This window comes from Cajanus cajan, chromosome 7 (assembly GCF_000230855.2).
Source record: "Cajanus cajan strain Asha chromosome 7, NIPB_CcT2T_4, whole genome shotgun sequence".
In the NCBI taxonomy this organism is placed as follows: domain Eukaryota; kingdom Viridiplantae; phylum Streptophyta; class Magnoliopsida; order Fabales; family Fabaceae; genus Cajanus; species Cajanus cajan.
In genome coordinates this window covers 59864785-59886160 of record NC_138523.1, presented here as the reverse complement: position 1 = coordinate 59886160, position 21376 = coordinate 59864785, and the positions used below count along the sequence as shown (strand labels likewise).

The 21376-nt window shown below is 32.5% G+C and overlaps 3 protein-coding genes, 4 non-coding genes and 1 pseudogene across 8 annotated transcripts; all 8 read left to right on the top strand.

Annotated features, from left to right (window-relative positions):
• The first annotated feature begins 4489 nt into the window (after positions 1 to 4489).
• Positions 4490 to 6574, top strand: LOC109813643 (putative GEM-like protein 8 pseudogene; annotated as a pseudogene). Its single transcript, XR_014428213.1, has 3 exons — positions 4490 to 4637; positions 4757 to 4989; positions 5334 to 6574. The product of XR_014428213.1 is annotated as a putative GEM-like protein 8 pseudogene (transcript).
• On the top strand, positions 6379 to 6574 carry LOC114915765 (U2 spliceosomal RNA). Its single transcript, XR_003803850.1, has one exon. It is a non-coding gene; the product is annotated as a U2 spliceosomal RNA (small nuclear RNA).
• Positions 6575 to 8190: 1616 nt separating this feature from the next.
• Positions 8191 to 9203, top strand: ATPD (F-type H+-transporting ATPase subunit delta). Its single transcript, XM_020350865.3, has one exon. It carries the CDS (start codon positions 8310 to 8312, stop codon positions 9063 to 9065), a length of 756 nt encoding a protein of 251 aa, XP_020206454.1. The 5' UTR covers positions 8191 to 8309; the 3' UTR covers positions 9066 to 9203.
• Positions 9204 to 9336: 133 nt separating this feature from the next.
• LOC114915771 (U4 spliceosomal RNA) lies at positions 9337 to 9487 on the top strand. Its single transcript, XR_003803856.1, has one exon. It is a non-coding gene; the product is annotated as a U4 spliceosomal RNA (small nuclear RNA).
• Positions 9488 to 12045: 2558 nt separating this feature from the next.
• Positions 12046 to 12946, top strand: LOC109790181 (large ribosomal subunit protein uL15y). The gene has a single exon (XM_020349301.3). It carries the CDS (start codon positions 12101 to 12103, stop codon positions 12545 to 12547), a length of 447 nt encoding a protein of 148 aa, XP_020204890.1. The 5' UTR covers positions 12046 to 12100; the 3' UTR covers positions 12548 to 12946.
• A 792-nt stretch (positions 12947 to 13738) lies between these two features.
• LOC114915774 (U4 spliceosomal RNA) lies at positions 13739 to 13916 on the top strand. The gene has a single exon (XR_003803859.1). It is a non-coding gene; the product is annotated as a U4 spliceosomal RNA (small nuclear RNA).
• A 2239-nt stretch (positions 13917 to 16155) lies between these two features.
• On the top strand, positions 16156 to 16306 carry LOC114915769 (U4 spliceosomal RNA). The gene has a single exon (XR_003803854.1). It is a non-coding gene; the product is annotated as a U4 spliceosomal RNA (small nuclear RNA).
• Positions 16307 to 18282: 1976 nt separating this feature from the next.
• On the top strand, positions 18283 to 19953 carry LOC109795420 (GEM-like protein 4). Its single transcript, XM_020354925.3, has 3 exons — positions 18283 to 18570; positions 18694 to 18968; positions 19209 to 19953. The coding sequence occupies exons 1-3, from the start codon at positions 18429 to 18431 to the stop codon at positions 19380 to 19382; spliced, it is 591 nt and encodes a 196-aa protein (XP_020210514.1). The 5' UTR covers positions 18283 to 18428; the 3' UTR covers positions 19383 to 19953.
• The last annotated feature ends 1423 nt before the right edge of the window (positions 19954 to 21376 follow it).

Sequence of the window (21376 nt, the reverse complement as noted above, 5' to 3'; positions counted from 1 at the left end):
ACTTAAATAACTTTTATCGTATATTATTAATTTTAAATTATATATTTAATAATATAATATCTATGTAAATATTACATATATTATTTTGTGATATTAATTGCTAGCATATTATATATGTACATATTATTTATATTTTTAATTTGTATTAATATACCGTTTAACATGTAATTTTTTATGTATTTTTTTACAAAATAAAAATAAAAATAATTTTAAATAAGATAGAAAATTTGAAATTTAAAATAAGATATGAATTTATTAAAATTTATAAGTATAAAATATATTTAATATGAATATTTTTTTAATAAAAATCGAGTCATGCGGTTCAACTAATGACCCACCGGTTTAACCTTTGACCCACTGACCCAGTACCTTAACCGGTTCGATGACCGGTCCGATTTTTAAAACTATGTATATTATTATTAGTGGATAAAAGATATTTTTGTGTCTTTTTTTAATACATATACAGTTAGTAGAGCTAATGGGTAATTATTAAAAGATTTTTAAAAAATAATATATCAAAAGATTTTTTTACTTTTGTTAATTATTATTGTATCTTTTTAAAAGGTTAAAATTGTTTAAAATAAAATATACACAAAAAAAATGAATTCCTTTTACATACAAGTATAATTACAAAAGTAAAGAAATTCAGCAAATATAATAATGTGATTTGTAACTGAGCGAGTTATGTTAGCAATGCTATTTTATATGTTAATGTAAAGCTTATTATTTTTTCTTAAAAGTTTTTAATAATTATGAACTGATAATTTATAACAATTTTACACTCTAAAATAATCACATCAATGATGTGACTTTTAAAATTAACGATAAAGGAGAGAAAAACTAGTGTTTTCAGTTGCATAATTAGTTCACGAGTGTGGTACATAGAGTTTGGGAAAGAGAGGCAGTGGAAGAGAGATTTTTCTAAATCAAACATTAGATTACTAAAATAATTTTTTGTCTAAATATTTTAGTGTATATTACTAATTAATATTTTAACTTGTATAATACAAATTATATAATTAAAGTTATAAAATTTGAAAAATATATGTATAAATATTGCTACATTTTAATTCTTTAATAATATTTTTTTCTTATATTTATTAAAATGATTATATATATTAAATAAATAGGTTTTGTTGTAATGTTTATTTTTTTTAATGTTATTATAAATTATTCCTTCTAATAACTGTTTCTAAAATCAAAATCTCATATCGAATAAAAAAATGTCACAGGTTATTTTGCAACATTTTTTTAAAATACTATTATAGATAAGTAACATTTTTCATCTTAGCATTATTCTTTTTAATTGTTTCTAAAATCAAAGTTGCATATTCAATAATAAAAAGTACATTTCTTTTATCTTTAATTGTTACTCGTAATTAAAGTCTCACGTTGAATAAGTAAATGATTCATAAAGAGTATATGTAATCATATAATTATCTTTGAGATAATTAAATTTTGATATCTAATATATAATTAGTAGTGACTAATTAAGAGTGTCTTCAACCTTCTCTTACAGAACCCCTAGAAGTTTAGAAGACATAAAAATAAGCTAAGCAATATCATTAAAATGTCACAAAAATATTAGTTTGATAACATTTGAAAAATGTTACCCATTTGTGTATAAATGTCATTAAAAGTAGTGTGTTGTAGTGAAATAAATATTATGTATGAATATATAATTTATATTTAAAATTTGTATAAATAAATATTTTTAAACACATAAGTTATATTTTAAATTTATGATAAATAATTTATATTGTAGTATAAAATTATTTTTATTTATTGATAGTTTATTTAAAAATAATAATGTACCTACACCAAGATATCTTTCTTCTTGTCTCGTTGATGTCTTCACTTCATTTCACTCTCTAATCTTATCACTTGTCTACACTAAGGGGGTGCACTTGCAAAGACACTTCGATTGACGCTCAAGTAAGTTATTCACCTGGTGTGTTAAATGGCAGTGATGAACATTAACTTTTATCACAAGATACAAATTTATTTATACTAACCATAATGGTCTAAATTTTAATGGGTTGTAAGTTAAGGTTACTAATTAGGTAATATGTCGACAACTAATTGTGTACCAATGGTTAAATCTTAATTACCTTGGCCATCATAATTTAAGCTAAAGATTTCTATGTTTCGTTTGACCTTATAAGCTATCGACAAGGTGAGCTTTGCGTGAACCTTTCGATCATTGAGAGTGTTGAGGGGTTTTAACTTGTCTGTCGTGAACCCTTCAACTAACATGGATGTCAAGGAGGTTGAACTTGCTAGTGAGCCCTTAGGCTGCTAAGAGCACAGAGGGAGACGAACTTGCTAGTGTGACTCTGTCGAAGTTCCGAGGAGTTGAGTTTGCACAAACATTTCATTCGGCTACTAGTGATGCCAACACAAGTAGTTAAGGTTTTATATGTGTCATGCCTTCGGCTATCGAAGGTGTCAAAGGGGGTAATCACATGCCGGTGAGGGTTCTTTGATTGTCAAGAACATAGAAAGAGTATTGGATTTATTAGTTTCTAGTGGACAAATGACCTATTTGGTATAAATAATATTTAATTTATAAATGATTATAATAAATAAAAATTAAATTAGATAAATAATTAAAAGAATTCATACAAGCTCTTTGTTAAAGAAAAGTTCCTATAAACAATTTTGCACATGATAATGATTAGTATTTTCACATGTAGGGGTTGATGTACCAAAACTAATAAAAAATTGGGACTAAATTATATAAAAATATATTAATTTATGAGCTAAATTAATAAATTTTTAATATTTAAAAAATTATTTATACAATTTCATTACTTTTAAAGTTATTTTAAAAAAAGAGTAACACTTAATGAACCAAATTTACAGTTTACTATTTTATTTTTGTGATTGTGACAATGTGACTTCTGAACTTTTTAACAATTTCATCACCTCATGAGAGTTGGGGTAAAGACAACTCAACGTTGTAGTTACCATGTCCTCTATCTCTCTTTTAACTGAACGTACAAGTTTTCAAGGCCCAAGTACTATTCTGCCAGGCCCAATAGGTCAACAGCGGCTGGTGATAGAGTTTCTTGGGTATTAAAGTAAACTTCATGGAAAGATAATTACTTTTTTTTTTGTTGAACTGAAGATAATAACTAATAGTCTAATACGGGTGTTAAAGTGTCAGTGATAAGTTGATAACTTCCTATACCTGTAAACCATTTATTGTTACCCACTTTACAACTCATAGGATCAGATTTTGTTTCTTCCTTGCCACTTGACAACATGCACAACTAACAAAAATGTATGAAAAAAAAAAAGAAAAGAAATTGATGTCAAGAAATGTGGACTGTTATAGTAGTAGTAGTAACACTAACATGTTGTTTTCTCTTTCAAAGAATCAAAACTCAAGCAGAAAGTGATGAAGAATGAACTTTTACCATCAGCTTTACGTGTGAGGCATGAGGATGATATGGTAATGATTTGGCAATTTTCTTTTTCACAAAACCTTTAAAATCCCTGTCAGCAAGCTCACTTTATGATTTTCATTATCATAATTAGAACCAACTAAGAGCACTGATGGCTTCCTTAATGTTGTCTGTGCTTCAGTTTAGTTTCTATTCATACAACTTAAAGTTTCATTCCTTCAATTCTCAAGGCATTCTTGATGACATATATTTTTAATGCTTCTTGACATCTTTTTATTAATTATTCAACTTAGAAATTTGTAAAATATGGAGGGAGTCTATTATTTTATCTAGTTATGCATAGACTTTGGTGGTAATTTCTTTGCCTCAACAAAAATTAGCCTTTGGTTAAGGATTATTGTTGGTTAATGGCTCATGACAAGTATCCCATTCTCAGAGCTGCAAGGAAAAAAAATTAACATGAAAATGATTTATAATTTTTTTTTCTAACCAAAATAGTATAAATACAATGCTTTGAGTTGCTGCTGATGTCTATTTCTTCAATAACGAGTGAATCACTCGAAAACAAGATAAAGCGGCATCTATATATTGGGAATGCTCCCCTTTTCCTTGAGAAAGGCAAGAGATTGTGTTGTATCCTACGTCACATGTTGCGCATGTACTGTCTTGACACATCCCTAGTTCTAACTTTAACTATTTCCTTACTCCCATCAATCACCATGGAGCCTTGTTTCTGAAGATATATAAACCTTTCAAGAATTTTAAAATTTTTGAAAAGTTGACTTGAATATTTCGATACCATCTTTTCTCTAACAGCGGCCAAATAATCCATGACCTCAAATAATTATCTTGAATAACTTTACTTCAAGTTGCCATGTCAGTGTCTTTATAACAAATATGATCATGGTTGATGATCCAAGGTTGAGTCATCTCACCAAAGGGTCAATAGTCACTTCCTAGTTTTTATCCCTTTAAATACCTCTTTGGCAAGGGACTGATCAACCCAAGTGATCATAGTTCAGACCATTCCTCTTCAACTTCTGCTAATCCTTTCAATTAAACTGAAACTTTATTAATCATCAATCATACAGACCTCTCCTTTTCAAGAGCTAGTTGTTGGAACTCCAGTCATCTCAGCAACATATAATCAGTTTCAAAAGTCAGTTAACAGATACTTACCTGGTCCTGCCACTCAATGCCTATATTCGTTCACAACACTAAAGCAAAGTAAAATTTTATTTTCCTTTAGAGACAAACATCTAACTTTATAGACTTTTCATGTATACCTGAAATTGCTAAGCTTGGTGAATGGATCTAATTCTATTTATATTACGCTGAAATTGCAGTGAGACTAGGGACAAATATATCTGAAACAGTCGAGAGAAAAAAGTTAAGTTTAGGGGCTCGCATTCTTCGAATGAGTGGAGTGGAGTGGAAAGTTTCTCAGTGTCATTTGTCTACCACATCTGGTTCCCTAGCAGGTTTCCTCTTTATCTTCACTGACAAGGTTACATTCTACAGTGAGAGATCAAGGAAAGTCTTTACTCAGAAAGGCCACATGTTGAGGATCCACTACAAGGTCAGTCACAAAGTAATATATAAATATGTACATTTGAGATATACTTCTTAACAAGTATTTATAGGAGAAAAGAATAAGAAGGTAAGATAAATTAAATATCTTCTTCAAGTTAAATCAATTTATACAACTCAAATTTTTTAGAATCTCACCCATCTAAATTCTTCAAAAGTTGGATTTTTGAGAAGCATAAGTTGACATAAGTTTTATTCATTTTATCTCATATTTTCTTATCCTATAAATGTTTGTTGAGAACTTATCCTGACTTATAAAACTATTCATATTTCTTGGATTCTCTTGATCCAAGATTTGTTGAAGTTCTGAAAGGTATGAATGTTTATGTACAGGTTGTTATTCTACTGAAGAAAATCATGTGCGTGAATCAAAGTGAAAATGTTCAGAAGACAACACAGAAGTACATAAAGATAGTCACAGACTCACAGTGGATAGTTTTGTTTTCTGGTTCATGGGTGCCTTACAATATCAGAAAACTTTCAAATATCTTGAACAGGCAGTTTCTCAAGCTTAGTTGGATAGTCAAATACACCATTTGAATTCAAAAATTCATGACATCAAAGCTTAGATAAGTAGTGAAATCAACAGATTGTGCTCTAAGTTTCATGTTATCAGGACAAACAGATACAAAAGACATTCAACTAACTAAAAATTGGCAACGGATTGAGCTTTGTCTTTGATAAAACGGATTATACTTCACTCTATATATCCATGTTACTGGACATGACATATGACCTGTGATAGCAATTCAACGTGGTTCATATCAGCTGACTTGTATTGGCCGCTACAACCATATTATTCTGTGAATGCAAGAGTTCACAATTTGGTGCCTGATTTGTTACAGAATGCAAGCTAAATGTATTTTGTGGCTAACTGGCTGACAGTACCAAGGACCAGACTACTTTTATGGAAGGTATCCATCCACCCACCCAGAGACAGACCTATATTAGAAAGAATGTTACCGTAGAAGAAGGAAAAATGCATGGAAAAAGAGGGAATAAAATTGTCAACTACCTCAATCATGTACATGTTTCAGGTTCAATTAAGCATTAATTTATTATGTAAATTTTAGCCAGAACCAGGATTTGCAATTCAGCTTGTATTGTATCATACCAACTAAATTTTTAGTCAAGTTTTGTGTTAATTAGTTTAAGTAATTAACAGAAAGTCTATTTTCATTAACGGCTGGGGAGCTTTTTACTTATTTCAGTTAGTTATCATGCACCCATCGTCTGAATAAGAACAACACTTGCAAGTTAGACAGGTTATTATGTGATGTTGTTGAACTACTCGTGATCTAAGTCCCACATATGTTAGAAGTGAAAACAACCTCTTAGTATTTCATTATAAATTACACATTTCAGCCATTTCCAAATCATACCTTTCTCGGCCTTTTGGCTAAGATCAAGTGTAGTATCTGTTCTTATCAGTTTAATATCTGATATGTGAGTCATTGATTCACACGATATTAAATTTATTTTTTGAAGGGGATGGTCCACTACAGTAGCTTGCTACTGGGTCCTTCAAGTGTTGCCTATGTGTTGCACTACAACATGGGCCTGGCACACCCTACTATTCAGTTCAATATGTTTTTAATTTGTAATTTAATAATTACATATGGGCCTGACAGGTTCTAGTACGTGATGTGTTGTACTGTCACTTGTTTTAATAATTAGATAATTAGATATAGGTTTGCACATCTTATTAAGTGTTGCACTATGGCAGGTACCTGATATACATTTTAATTATATTTAGATCTTTTATAAATTCTAATGGAACACTCTACGAGGCTTAATGTTACATAAAACAATTGCTATCATTTTAATGATTTGATGCATAATTAAAACCTGAATAATGTTTTAGATAATGTTTTATTTTTTATTTTTTATTTTTATCTATTTTGTTAAGAAGACTGTTTCTGATACGGTAGAAAAAAAAACAGCATGTTTTTATATTTTTTGTTTGTAGTACATCTTTTATACAATAACTCTTATGTCTGATTTGAAGTATTAATAGCATCTCTTGATGTCCCAAATAAATACTAGACAAGACAACAAAATTTCTTTATTTGTAGTTCATCATAAAAAATTAATATATCAAAATACTTACAAACAAAACTTCTAGCAGTCTCACAAGAAACATGGTAAAACTTCTTTTTTTAACTTCTCCTTTTCATTGAAAACCAATAAAGAAAGTGATAGCTAGTCAAAAAAATCACTAAACAGCCTAAATAAAATGAGGTATTAAAAGCATTCATTTTGATCATAACCTAGAAAATCCAAGAAGCAAATGTAAAACAGAAAAAAAATGAGACTAAATCCATGAAGAACTTTCAATAACTTAGGGATTGATGGAAAGCTCTTGGCAGCTCAAATTTTTTAGAATCTCACCCATCTAACTTCTTTAAAAGTTGGATAATTGGGATGCATAAGTTGATCTAACTTAAAGATGTCTTATTCATTTTTATCTCATTTTTTTATTATCTTATAAATGTTTATTTAGAATTTTATCCTGATTTATAAAACTATTAAGGTTGTTATTCCACTGAAGAAGATCAAGTGCATGAACTGAAGTGAAAATGTTGAGCAGCCAACACAGAAGTACATAAAAAATAAACAGTCATAGTGGATAGTTTAGATTTCTGGTTCATGGTGTCTTATGAGTTACAATATCAGAAAACTTTCAACTATCTTGAGCTGACAGTAACTCGTAGCGAAACTCACCATCTGAAATTCTGAATTCAAAGATTCATGCTGTCAAACTTAAATGGGTAGCAAAATCAACTGATTCTGCTTTAAGCATCATGTTGTCAGGACAAACACATACAAAAGATAATCAATAAACTAAAAATTGGCGGCTGTCATTGAATATCTTGAGCTTTGTCCTGATAAAAGAGATTTTACTTCATTGTATTTTACCAGAACCAGAGTTTGTACTTCATCTTACCCTCGTAACACATTCAACTAATTTCTTATCTCTTTGGTAAAATTGACATTAAACTTGGTCCAATCCTCATTTCAGTGGTGGCCATGTCTTTAATTTTCTAGTCCGAATATTATTTTCTGAAAGTATAAAAATCCAAAACAAAACCAAAAGAATCTTCCTTCCACACATAGACTTCCACGTGTTCAGGGAAAGCTTATTATCTTATCTTATCCCTGAGATAAGAGGCCACGGTGATCCTCTCAATCCTTCCTTTGAATCACATTCACAGCCTCTTGGTTAACTAACACCAACGGAACAGAAAAGAAAATCAAAAGAGACAACACAACAAAAACACCCTCACTTTGAGTTCACAAGCGCAACAAATGGCGTCGTTGCAGCACCCAACGGCTTCTCTCCAATCCAAACACGCCCTAATCCCCCGAAACAGCCTCGCCCAGAAACCCATCCTCAACATCTCCCTCCCCGGCACCACCTTCACTCCTCTCAAGCTCAAATTCGCCTCCTTTTCCTTATCCGCCACCCGCCGCTCCCAGGGCGCCTCCGGGGCCAGAATGTCCGCCACCGCCGCCTCCAGCTATGCGGCTGCCCTTGCGGACGTGGCGTTCTCCAACAACACCCTCGATGCGACCACCTCGGACATCGAGAAAATCGACGAAATCTTCGCGGACCCCAAGGTGTCGGACTACTTCGCGGACCCCACACTGGCTGTGGAGCAGAAGCGGAAGCTGGTGGACGAGATTGCAGAGTCTTCAGGGTTCCAACCCCACACCAGGAACTTCCTCTACATCTTGGTCGATGCCCAGAGGATCGATCTCATTAACGAGATCGCCAAGGAGTTCGAGTTGGTCTACAACGCCTTGACCGACACCGAGCTTGCCGTGGTCACCTCCGTGGTGAAGTTGGAGTCGCAGCACTTGGCGCAGATTGCGAAACAGGTTCAGAAGCTCACTGGGGCCAAAAACGTCAGGATTAAGACCCTCCTTGACCCCGCTTTGGTCGCGGGTTTCACTGTCAGGTATGGGAATTCCGGCTCCAAGTTGATTGACATGAGCGTCAGGAAGCAGCTTGAAGACATTGCTGCTCAGCTTGAGTTGGGTGATATCTCACTCGCTGTATGAGTTGTAATTTCTTTCCATCAATCCTTTGTGTTTCTATTCAATTTCGATTACTGTTACTTTTTTGGAGGCCTATATATGTATCAAATATGAATCGTGAATTAATCAATGAATGAATTTCAAGTGTGTACAACCTTATAATAGCTTGTAATGCTCCTCCTTATAATTGGGTTAAGCTTACTGGAGTGTTGGCTGATGTTCCACATGGACTAAAATAATAATTGAGACTGACCGAAGCTGTAATAAAATGAGATGTTGTACGCAACAGTAAAGTATCTTTGCGCTTGGGGCAATGACGCAGCTAGTGAGGTTCTAACCGAGGCGCGTCTATTGCTGGTTGAAAACTATTTCCAAACTCCCTCTTTGGCCTGGGTTTGGCTCAGGCCATTGAGAATTTCTGGAAGGGCTCCCTTCGGGGTAAAGCCCTGCAATTTTTAATCCAAATTTTTTTCATGGTACATGTGAGAATTTATTATCTAATTTTATTTTATGCTACACGTTAGAGTTTCCTAACAATTGATGTTCTAGCTTGTGGACTCAACAAACTGTACACTTAAAATGTGGCAATCTGACATCAAAAATTTATATTATGTTTTCTGACTGTTTTCTTAAACTAGTATAGTTGATAACTTCTTATTACAGTAAATCTTTTTGCAGTGTTTTCTCTTTCAATACTAATACAGAAAGTGATGAAGGAACTTTATCATCAGCTTTACTTGCATGGGGATGATGTGAGAATGAATTAACAATTTTCTATTCCACAAAATCTTTTTGTCAAACTCACGTCTCTGTAACTAAACACTAACAAACTTCAAAACTTCAATTATCAATGTCTGTCAATTATCAATGTCTGTCTTCAGTTTTTTCAATTCATAAGATTTAAAAAACTTCATTACCTTACTAAATTTTTTAAGACATTGAGTGTACAGATAATCAAAATAATTCTAACATCTTAAAGGTTTATTATATCCAATTTATGAATAGATAATAGAAACAATGTCAATATCAGGGCGTGCACTTCAATTTAGTTTATTTTTGTTCGATCTAAATTCCAATGATCAAGATAGGCTTTGGGAATGCTCTCTCTGCCTCAACATGAAATTGTTTCCTGTTGACAAATGATCCATTTTCTATAAACACAAGTATAAATGCAATGGATTCAGTTGTTGTTGATCTCAATTTCTTCAATCATGAGTCAATTACATGAAAACAAAATAAAGACATATCTAGGAAAAGTTCTTCTTTTCCTTTGAGAAAGGCAAGAGACTGTTTTGTCTCACATCAGCATGTAAACACATGCTGTCAGCTCGCCTAATGCCTAGCCATGGAGAATGTAAAAACATGTTATCTTGACATATAACTTATTTTGATTTCTAGTTTATGGGTGTCCTGAAATATCAGAGAACCTTGAAGTATCTTGAGCAGGTAGTTTCTCAAGCTTAGTTGAGTAGCAAAATTCACTGTTTGGACAAATATGATATATTAAGAGATGATAAGAAACAATAAAAATTGGTAGCTATTATTAATTGAAGACAAGTGGTTTTGTCTTTGAGAAAAAGGAGTTTCATTCACACAACATAGTAGTCTTGTGACAGCAAATAGATATGGTTCATTTCAGCTAACTTGTAGACACAATTGCTAATATGTTGTGGATAAATGGTGTGAATACAAGAGTGCATTATTGATGCATTCTTTGTTGCAGAAGTCAAGTCTTGTATATTACGGTGACTGTCTCTAGTTGGCAACCCTAAATAGTAACGATAAAACTGCTATTGAGGCTAATAAATGACTGTTTTATATGCTTCATTTAATGTATAAAAACTTGAAAAGAGACTTGTTAGGATGCCATTTTTTTGTGAACCAAAACTAGTCTCCGAAATTTATTATTTTTAAAAATATTATAAATGGTATTTAATAATTTAAATAAAAATTGTAGATATACGTGAAAAAGTTAGTATAGCTAATCACAATATATCCATATAATATTATTTGAGAAAAAAAATAAATTGTACTATCTTGAATTAGAAAAATATAATGTACCAAAAGATTAGAAAATATAAAAGACAGGAGTTATCTATTCATTTTTTAATCAAAAGAAATATATATATATATATATATATATATATATATATATATATATTTAAAGATAATTATATTTTGTTCATTTTTTGTGATAATAAAAGATGAATTTATTTTATTCATATAACATTAACAAATTGATAAAAAAAAAGTCACGATTTTTAAATCCCATGTATTATTGTAGTTCTAAGAATTAAACTAAAATTTAACACCTGTAATACAACATTGCAATTATAATACCCTTTACTGACATGTAAGTCACTGGCCTTCAACTTCAAGTATCACTTATGTGTTGTACAACAACAAAGTCTGACACACGCTACATTTAATGTAAAACAAAATTAAATTATATTTTTTTATTAAAAATTGTAAATGTCAACTCTAATTTATTATATATATTTTTTCATGTAGCATATTGTGTTTTTATCATCGAATATAAAAAATGTGCGATTTTGATCAATAAATTTAGTTCTTCAAATATTATAATTATAATACCCTAAATTTAGTTCTTCAAATATAACAAATAATATTTATTTCTTCAAATATTATAATTATATAATTTTTAATACATTTAAACTACATATACTATAATATTTATTAATGTATTAGATGATATATATATATAAGTTTGTATATTTTTTTATAATAAAATAAAAAAAGAAAGAAAAATGTAAAAAAAAATATTATTCAATATAATAGATAGATAGCATATAATGGAAAAGAAGGAGACCCGTTGAAACAGAAACTTGAAGCTCGTATACAACATAAAAGGTCTTTCGTTTCTGGGCCTGGGCTGGGTTTTGTGCCCAAAAGGAAAAGGGTCCGCAAATGACCAAAAACCCAAACACGAAGAGGGTGAAAACAGTAAAACGAGCAACGGCATTTTGAGTTGACATATAAAAGCCCAAACCCTAACCTCTGTCTTCCGCCGCAGCAAGGGCTCAAGACAGAGAGAGAAGATGACGACTCGGTTGAGGAAGAACCGGAAGAAGAGGGGTCACGTGAGCGCCGGACACGGCCGCATAGGGAAGCACCGGAAGCACCCCGGAGGGCGGGGAAACGCCGGAGGCATGCACCACCACCGCATCCTCTTCGACAAGTACCACCCCGGCTACTTCGGAAAGGTTGGCATGCGCTACTTCCACAAGCTCCGCAACAAGTTCCACTGCCCCATCCTCAACATCGACAAGCTCTGGTCCCTCGTTCCCCAACACGTCAAGGACAGCGCCTCCACCGACGGCAGCAAAACGCCCTTGATCGACGTCACCCAGTTCGGCTACTTTAAGGTTTTGGGGAAAGGCCTTTTGCCTCACAACCAGCCCCTCGTTGTCAAGGCCAAGCTCGTTTCCAAGATCGCCGAGAAGAAGATCAAGGAGGCTGGTGGCGCCGTTCTCCTCACCGCTTGATTCAGATGGTATTATTTTAATCAATTTAGGGTTTTTTTTTTCTCGATGGACCTTTCACATTGTTGTTTAGTCTCCTATTTTTGAGGGTTTAAGCTTATTGTTTTAGTTTTAGTGTTTCAGACACGTGCTTACTAATGGTATTATTGTCAAATTGCGAATCAGATAGAATATTAAAATCGACTTTGGCTTCGGTTTGTTCGACCTGTGTCATTTAAAATGAGATTTTGGGCTTGTTCCTTCGATTGGGTAATGGTTTTAATTTCAATTTCTCTCTCAAATGTCTTGTGCGGACCATTATCAAATGTATCTAATCAAATTTGAAGTTATTAGCTTCTTTCGTTGTAATGCAAGTTTTACTTTTTATATGAGGTGAAATAGGGTGGTATTGCGTTTTGGTTATCCACGATTGGGTTTAATGTTCGAGTACCTCTCGGGGTAGTTACATTTTTAAATTCTCATTTTGGCTATGTTTATGAATTAAAGTAGTGGAATAAAATGATATTTTGTGCTATTCTAATTTGGATTTTAACGGTATCAGTGGAATTACACTTGATGGGATCTATCCTGTTTTATCTCTCTCTTATATTTTCTGTTCACTCAATTTTGAGAGGTATGTTTTGGCACCAATTTATAAACTAATATATAATTTTGAAGGCTTAAATATGTTTTTAGTTCCTCAAATTTAGGGTAAGTCTGTATTTGGTTCCTCAAATTTAAAATTATTGTTTTTAGTCCCTATAATTTTAAAAAATCTTATTTTAGTCCTTATATTGAAATTTTGTTAAGAAATTTATCAAACATTATTGTATAAAATCTACCTATTAGTATTTTTATTAGTGAAAATATCACATTAAATTTGATTGATATTTTATAACCGTCTTAATTAGTCACTTTTAAATATGTTATTGGTAACCTAAGGGACTAAAACAAGATTTTTAAAAATTACAGGAACTAAAAATAACAGTTTTAAATTTGAGGGACCAAAAATAAATTTATCTTCAATTGAGGGATTAAAAACATATTTAAGCCAATTTTGAATTTGAAGACATTCCAGCATAGATCTATAGAGAAATGATATGTGTGGATTGTGATATGATATCAACATTGACGATGATTAGTCTCACATGAACAAAAAATGATAGATGAAATTGTTGGAAATCATTTTAAAAAGAATTGTCATATGCAATAGACATATTTGTACTTGGAGTAATGACACAGCAAATGAGGTTCTAACCAAGGTGTGTTTGTTGCTGGTTGAAAACTATTTTCTCTGTTGCTGGTTGAAAACTATTTCCAAACTCCCTCTTAGGTCTGGGTTCAGCTCAGGCCTTTGAGATTTTCTGGAAAGGTCTCCTTTGGTGTAAAGTCCTAAAATCTTTAGTCTGAAATTTATTTTGTTACTTTCATAAAGGGTTGTGGCTAATACTATATAGGAAAATAGTACAATTAAAAAAAGTTAATTATAATCTTATTGTCGGGAAATGCATTGTCTGGATTTGAACAAGCATATATGCATATCAGATGATTAAAAACAAGCTAAAAATTGGCTGATGTTAATACTGAAGAGATTGAGGTTTGACTGTGATGAAAGGAATTTCACTGCTTTGTACTATCTGTTCTTTTCATTATAATTGATTAACCTGTGATAACGAAAGCATATGGTCCATATCAACCGAGTTGCAGACTGATCCATATCAGCTGAGTTGTAGACTGTGATCTATATCAGATGAGTTGCATACTTGGCTGCCAGTATATTACAGGTGTCTTCTGTGATGCAGAATCTAAGGCGTATTGTTTCTTGCGGAAAGCTATCCATCTAGAAACATGTTTATGGTTAACCTCTTAGTGTAGAAGTATCTGACATTATAACTCAAACTGCTCATGTAATATTTACAGGACCAAAATTTGTATTTTAGATTGTATTCTTGTAATCTAACTCTTAGTGTAGAAGTGATCTGCTCATCAAACTGTATATACAATCAGTCTATTTTAATTATTGAATTGGCGAGTTTACTATTTATGCTTTCACCATCAACAAATTAGAAATCAACTTAGGTATGATTTTTAAAGAAGTCATCACTTGTCCACAAAGTAAACGTACAGATTTTTTTTTAACTTTTAGTGTATTCTTAGTTTAAATAATTAACTGGAATATGATATATTACATTGATAAATGAATAATTCTGGTATAATTAATGAAATTATTTCACTAACTACTATTAACTAAATTATTTACTAATACCTGTTTGTTACAGTTGAGTGATTAGGGTGTTAATGAAATGAATTGGTTTACATTTAAAGAAAAATGAAAATTGATTCGGTTTGGTTTAGATTTTAGAAATTTTTTTACTTAACTCGAAAATGGACAGTTATCAATAAAGAAATTGGGCTATAAGGAGCTTCATTGTATTATCCATCTTTCCGGAAACAACATTTTAGTCTGGGACAGCAAATGCTCGAGAGTTCCCTTATCGGCTGAATTACTTGCCTACTCACTTATTGTGTAAAAATGTTGCAAATACAAGAGTTCACCACTATTGGTACCATCTATATTGCAGTATGCAAGCCATACGTATTCCTGTGATTGAATAGTTGACTATGCTAAATTATTAAGGATCAGACTCTGCTTTTGCAGAAGGTATATGATAGAGCTCTGTAAAGGGAGACTACCATAAAAGAAAAGTTCAAAGCACATAGAAACTGAATTAAGAGGGAAGAAAACTGAATTAAGGGAGATTACCAACTCAACTGTAGAAGTTTCAAGGTCAATTACTTCTGAATAATCACGTAATGTTTTTAGAACCTGATTACCAGAAATTGTATTTCAGTCCCATCTCCCAAAGTACATTTCTATTAATTTTTTACTTTTAATATTTTGTTATTCCAAAATTAGAAGGGACAAACATTGATGACAAGTGAATTCATAAATTTTACACCCAAGTCGATGATATTAATGTACCAAAACAAAGATAAGGAAAATATTGGCCGTACATTCAAACACAAAACACATTGACAATCACAACAACAGAATATATGCAACAAAATAAACACTGCAACTCACATGAGTCACATGAAACATTGCAAGACTTCATAGCTTCTCGTTCACTGAGAACCAATAATAAAACCAATAGCTTAAATAATTCATTAATAATAACACTAAACAATCTAAATCTAAAAAGAGCATTTGTCAACTTTGGGATTTACTTCAATAATTTAATGTTCTGGGTTTCTACCAGCAAGTTTACATCTTCCAGAAGACTGTTGATAGATACTTTGCCAGTCTGTGTATATTAACAAAAATAATGAGAGTCAAAGCACTATACCAGGGTAAAAGAAGACATATCCAGAGCCTGGCAGAAAGCTGTTGGGTTTAGAGGTACTTCAATATGTTTTATCACAAATAGGAACAAGATGGTACCTGTGTAGCTGGATGGGGTACCTTGAAAAGTTCCTCCCTATCATTGTATTAACTGTTAGATGGAAAATCCTTGAGAGTTCTGATAAGGTCAGCTACTGGTACCTTGTAAGCTAAAGTCCCACATTGACTGAAGCAAGATGAAACTGACAGAAGCTATTATAAAATGAATTGTCAGATGTAGAAGCAAAGCATCTTTGCGCTTGGGGCAATGACGCAGCTAGTGAGGTTCTAACCGAGGCGCGTCTATTGCTGGTTGAAAACTATTTCCAAACCCCCTCTTTGGCCTGGGTTTGGCCCAGGCCATAGAGAATTTCTGGAAGGGCTCCCTTTTGGGTAAAGCCCTGTAATCTCAAGTTCAAAATTTGTCATAAAGATTTTTTTCACTTATTTGCAGTGAGGATGAATGCTTGTTTCAGATGAATGCAATATATTACTTTATTATTTTTGTAAGATAAATATTTATTACCGTATCATATGATTTAGTAGAACACCGGTCTTTTTATATAGCATTTGGTCAGCTTTAAAAGTCATTTTCCAGATCAGCATTAAGTAAGTTAATTTGTTAATTAAAATAACTCCTTTTGTTCATTATCAACATAGATATAATTTTTTTAAAGCAAAATAATTTATTTCGTCAATTTATGAACATGGATTTAATTTTATCAGCAATATTGAGAGTTTCAATGTTTCAGCCAGATTATATTGAAATATGAAGAAACTTGGAAGGAAGGTCAATAGCATTTCACAAGGACATTGACTTATCATTTCATTAAAGATATAGGCTTAATGGCTTATCATTTCATACACAGAAAAGCAATAAAAAAAGTCTCGCAATCTTCAATCATTAAGAGAATTATGTTTCAAATATTTGAAGACATTAGTAATTTGTTTTGAACATTTTAAAATTTATTTATTTTTTTAAAAAATGGATGATCTCAATATTTTAAATTTTTTAATTACAATTTTATTGTATAAATCTCGTAAATTTGATAGTTTCCTTCAAATTTCAAAGCACAACATTAATTCCTTGTTAGCAAGGTTAGGTGTGTCCTGCAACAGTAGCATATGCCCTTCAAAAAAATTGTTGGAGAAGCAACTTCTATTAATATCAGTTTCATATATGAGACCTTGCAATTTGCTTTTCCACAAAACTTTGAAGTATGTCGGACACTCTTTTCTCCCCTAACTGCTCCTAGGCACATGACTTTCATAGCCAACGTGCGGCCGCAGATCACTTTCCATTTCTGACTCAAACAATTTCACCTTGGATTGTTTAGTTTTCTTTATAATAATTATTTATCCACATTACCATCATCATAGCCCTGTCATCAAGTTCACTTTATTACTAGATTTGACCCAACAAAAAGCAGTATCAGGTTCGTTAATGACTGCTCCTTTAGTTTAGTCTCAAACCACATGAGGGCATGAATGCATGGTTTTAGTTGCTGCTGATATCAATTTCTTCAATGATGAGTCAATCACACGAAAATAAGATAAAAGGCATATCTATATACCCTTGAGAAAAGAAAGAGACTCCACATCACATGTCGGCACATGTCCTGTCAACTTTAAAGAGGGTATGTATGTTGACACACCCCAAACTCACCTCCAACTTTTATAAAGTCTAAATACTATTTTAACATTGAACTTTCATAAATATAAATCAACCTTCAACCGTGTTAGAGAAAGCAAAAAATGATATTTTATGTTAAGCAGTCTGTTATATGCAAACGTTAGATCGTCACATGCATGTGATACACTTTGCCACCATCTTTTTTACTTTTTCCTCTTATCACAGGAGAAGTGTGGCATCAGAAAGTTTAAATGCCAGCTCATACAGCCTTGGTGACACATCCTCACATAAGCATATGTAACCAAAAAGTTTTGCAACTAATCAGTGTTTATTACTTTTTTCGGTTTAATTTCCTTATTACTGTTTTCAAAACAGAGCAGTTTTTCATTGGTTCATGTGACAACATGGCAATATGCCGTCAACAACAATGCTTTTATTTCATTGCTTCCATCAATCTCCGTTGAACCTTGCTCTTGAAGATATACAAATCTAGCTTTCTCTAAGCCTCTTAAAATTAATCTTTCAAGGATTTATTAAATTTTGAAAAAGTTGACTTGGAACTTTCTGTGATTTTTTTTTTCTAAAACCAGCCAACCAAACAATTCATGACATCAAAATTCAAAATATTATCTTGAATAACTTTCCTTCAAGTTGCCATGTCAGTGCCTTTGTATCAAACTTATCATGGTTGATGATCTAAAGATGAGTCATCCAACCAAAGGGTCAAGATTCACTTCCTAGTTTTCATCCCTTTAAATACCACTTTGGAATACAAGGGACTCATCAACCCAAGCGAGCATAATTTCCCTAACAGCCCAGTAGTTCACACCATTCCTCTTCACCTGCACCTAGTCTCTTCAACTAAACAGAAACCTTATTAATCATCAATCATGCAGGCCTCACTTCTTCACGAGCTAGTTGTTGGAACTCCAGTCATCTCATCAACATATGATCAGCTTCAAAAGTCAGTTAACCGATACCTACCTGGTCCTGCCACTCAATGCCAATATTCAGCCACAACATCAAAGCAAGGTAAAAATTTCTTTTTCTTTACATACTAACATCTAAATTTGTATAGACCTATTTATATTTATGCCTGAAATTGTTTAGCTTGGTGAACGGATCTAATTCTATTTTATTATTCTAAAATTGCAGTTAAAGTGGGGACAAATATATCTGAAACTGTTAAGAGAAAGTTAAGTTTAGGGGCTCGCATTCTTCGAGTGGGTGGAGTGGAAAAGGTGTTTAAGCAGTTTTTCAGCGTGGAAGAAGGAGAAAGACTGTTGAAAGTTTCCGAGTGTTATCTGTCCACCACATCGGGCCCTCTAGCAGGTTTCCTCTTCATCTCCACTCACAAGGTTGCATTCTGCAGTGAGAGATCAATGAAAGTCTTTACTCAGAAAGGCCACATGTTGAGGATCCGTTATAAGGTCAGTCATGCAGTAATATATACAAATCAAAAAAATCATTTTATGACCCCTCATTGTAAAAATTCTCTTATATATCTATCTACTTTCAATAAGAAATGGATAAACTTATTGCAGCTTAGAAAAGTTTTATTATTTGACTTCTTATTTTATGGAAAAATTGCCCTGGCCTATCTTCACATTTCTCAGTTTCTCTCGATCCAAGATTTGTTGAAGTTCTAAAGTATACATGGTTATGTGCAGGTTGTCATTCCACTGAAGAAGATCAAGTGTGTGAACCAAAGTAAAAATGCTCAGAAGCCAACACAGAAGTACATACAGATAGTCACAGTGGACAATTTTGATTTTTGGTTTTTGGGTGTCTTTAAATATCAGAAAACTTTCAAATATCTTGAACAGGCAATTTCTCAAGCTTAGTTCAGTGGGAAAATCACCTGTTTAAACCCGAAGATTGACGTTGTCTGCACAAACAAAAATGATCAGAAACAAGCTAAAATTTGGCAGCTACTGTTGAAGATGTTGAGTTTTATCTTTGATAAAAGGGATTTCACTTCATTTTATATATCCATCCTGCTTGTCACCATATTTGACTAGTGACTGCAAATGGAAGTGATTTATATCAGCTGAGTTGCAGACATGGCTTCCAGCATATTAAGTTGTGAATGCTGGTGTTCACCATTTGTTGCAGAATCCAAGTTGTATGTATTTTGTGTCTGACTTGCTGTCAGCGTGCTAAGGATAAGACTGCTTTAGTGGAAGTTATCCATTCATGCAGAGAGGGGTAGATTATAGTAGAGGAAGAAAAAATACATAGAAAAAGAGGGGACAAAACTGTTAGCTGCTCAAATGTACATGTTTCAGACACAATTTATTATGTAAATGTTTCCAGGACAACTTTGTAATTCAGCTTGTATTCATACTGTCTAACTCAAGCAAAATTTGTACATAATTATTTAAATGCAGAGTCTATTTTATTTACGTTGTTTAATTGATTAGCAGGAAGGCTGATAGAATACATTGATAAATGGACACTTCTATAGTATAATTAGTTGATTTCACTAGATTCATCTTATAAATTAGGATTGCTCTAACTATGAGATTGCATCAGAAACGGAAAAATTTGGATTGTCCGAGTGATAAGGATAGGGTCTTCTTTTGTGACTGAATTGTGACAATATAACACCTGGACTTCTACAATTTCATCAACATTCCATGTGTGGAATAACAATCAGAAACGCTAATCATCATAGCTTCCAACTGTTGTGTATATGAGACTTATGAGACTTTCAGAATATTTGCTTATTTTTATTTACCTTCAAGTGTTTATGTATCAAATTTTGTTTGATGTTCTAAGGTAATAGAAAATTTGACCAAGTGAAACTCCCAATAATGGGTTTCATTGGTTTTTTTTTGGTTAATTATTTTAGTGTGACCCTTATTCTATCTGATGTTTTAAGCTTCTCTATTGAATTTGTTAACTCTATCTTGTTATGCAGCCAATCTCTTCCATTTCTTTAAAGATTGTATAATCATTAATTCTCGGCCATTAAATTTACACAACAGTTTGCATATCATACACACGTGGAGTAAATTTGACCAATTCTTTGCGGGTCAGGTCAAGGTTGTTAGGCCGACAGTAACAAAGTGTTTTCCCTTCAAAACTCAAAAACCGAAAGTGATGAAAAAGGAATTTTTGCAATCAGCTTTACAATGTGGGACATGTAAATGATGTAGAAATGATTTGGCAATTTGCTTTTCCACAAAACCTTGGAGCAATATAGTTTGACCAAAAAAAAGGGTCTTGGCTTCAGTAATGATTTCCTGTGATGTAGAAGCTTAATTCGCCAAATAAACTTTCCAATTCCTCACTGATCTCACAAATTAAATATGTTAAGGACATACATATTAGATAACACTACCCATCTGTTTTGTATCAAACAAATAGGATGAAGGAGAATAAATGGGTGAGGAATAAAAATAGGGAGTTGTGTGGTTGCAAAGAAATGGGGGAGGTGCCAATTCTGAAGCTTTTTGTACAATTTCATGGGTATGAAAGTTAACTTCATGGGTAGATGATAAGTTATATATCACTTATAACTTACACTTGTAAACCAAGTGTAGGTACCCCACTTGACAACTTGCGCAACTCACTTGATAATTAATCTAGAAATGTAATGACAAAAAAAAAAAAATAGAACTCAATGCAGTAAATTTGATCATTCCCTTCAAATTTCAAAGCGCAATATTAATTCTCTAGTATGACATAGAAACAGTAGCCATAGCTTTGTCTTTTTTCTCTTATTTATTCCTTACGATCATAGCCCTGTCAGATAGATAACATTATGATATAGTTTGACCAAACAAAAGGCATGATGGGCTGACATCCTTAATGACTTATTAAATAGATAGAT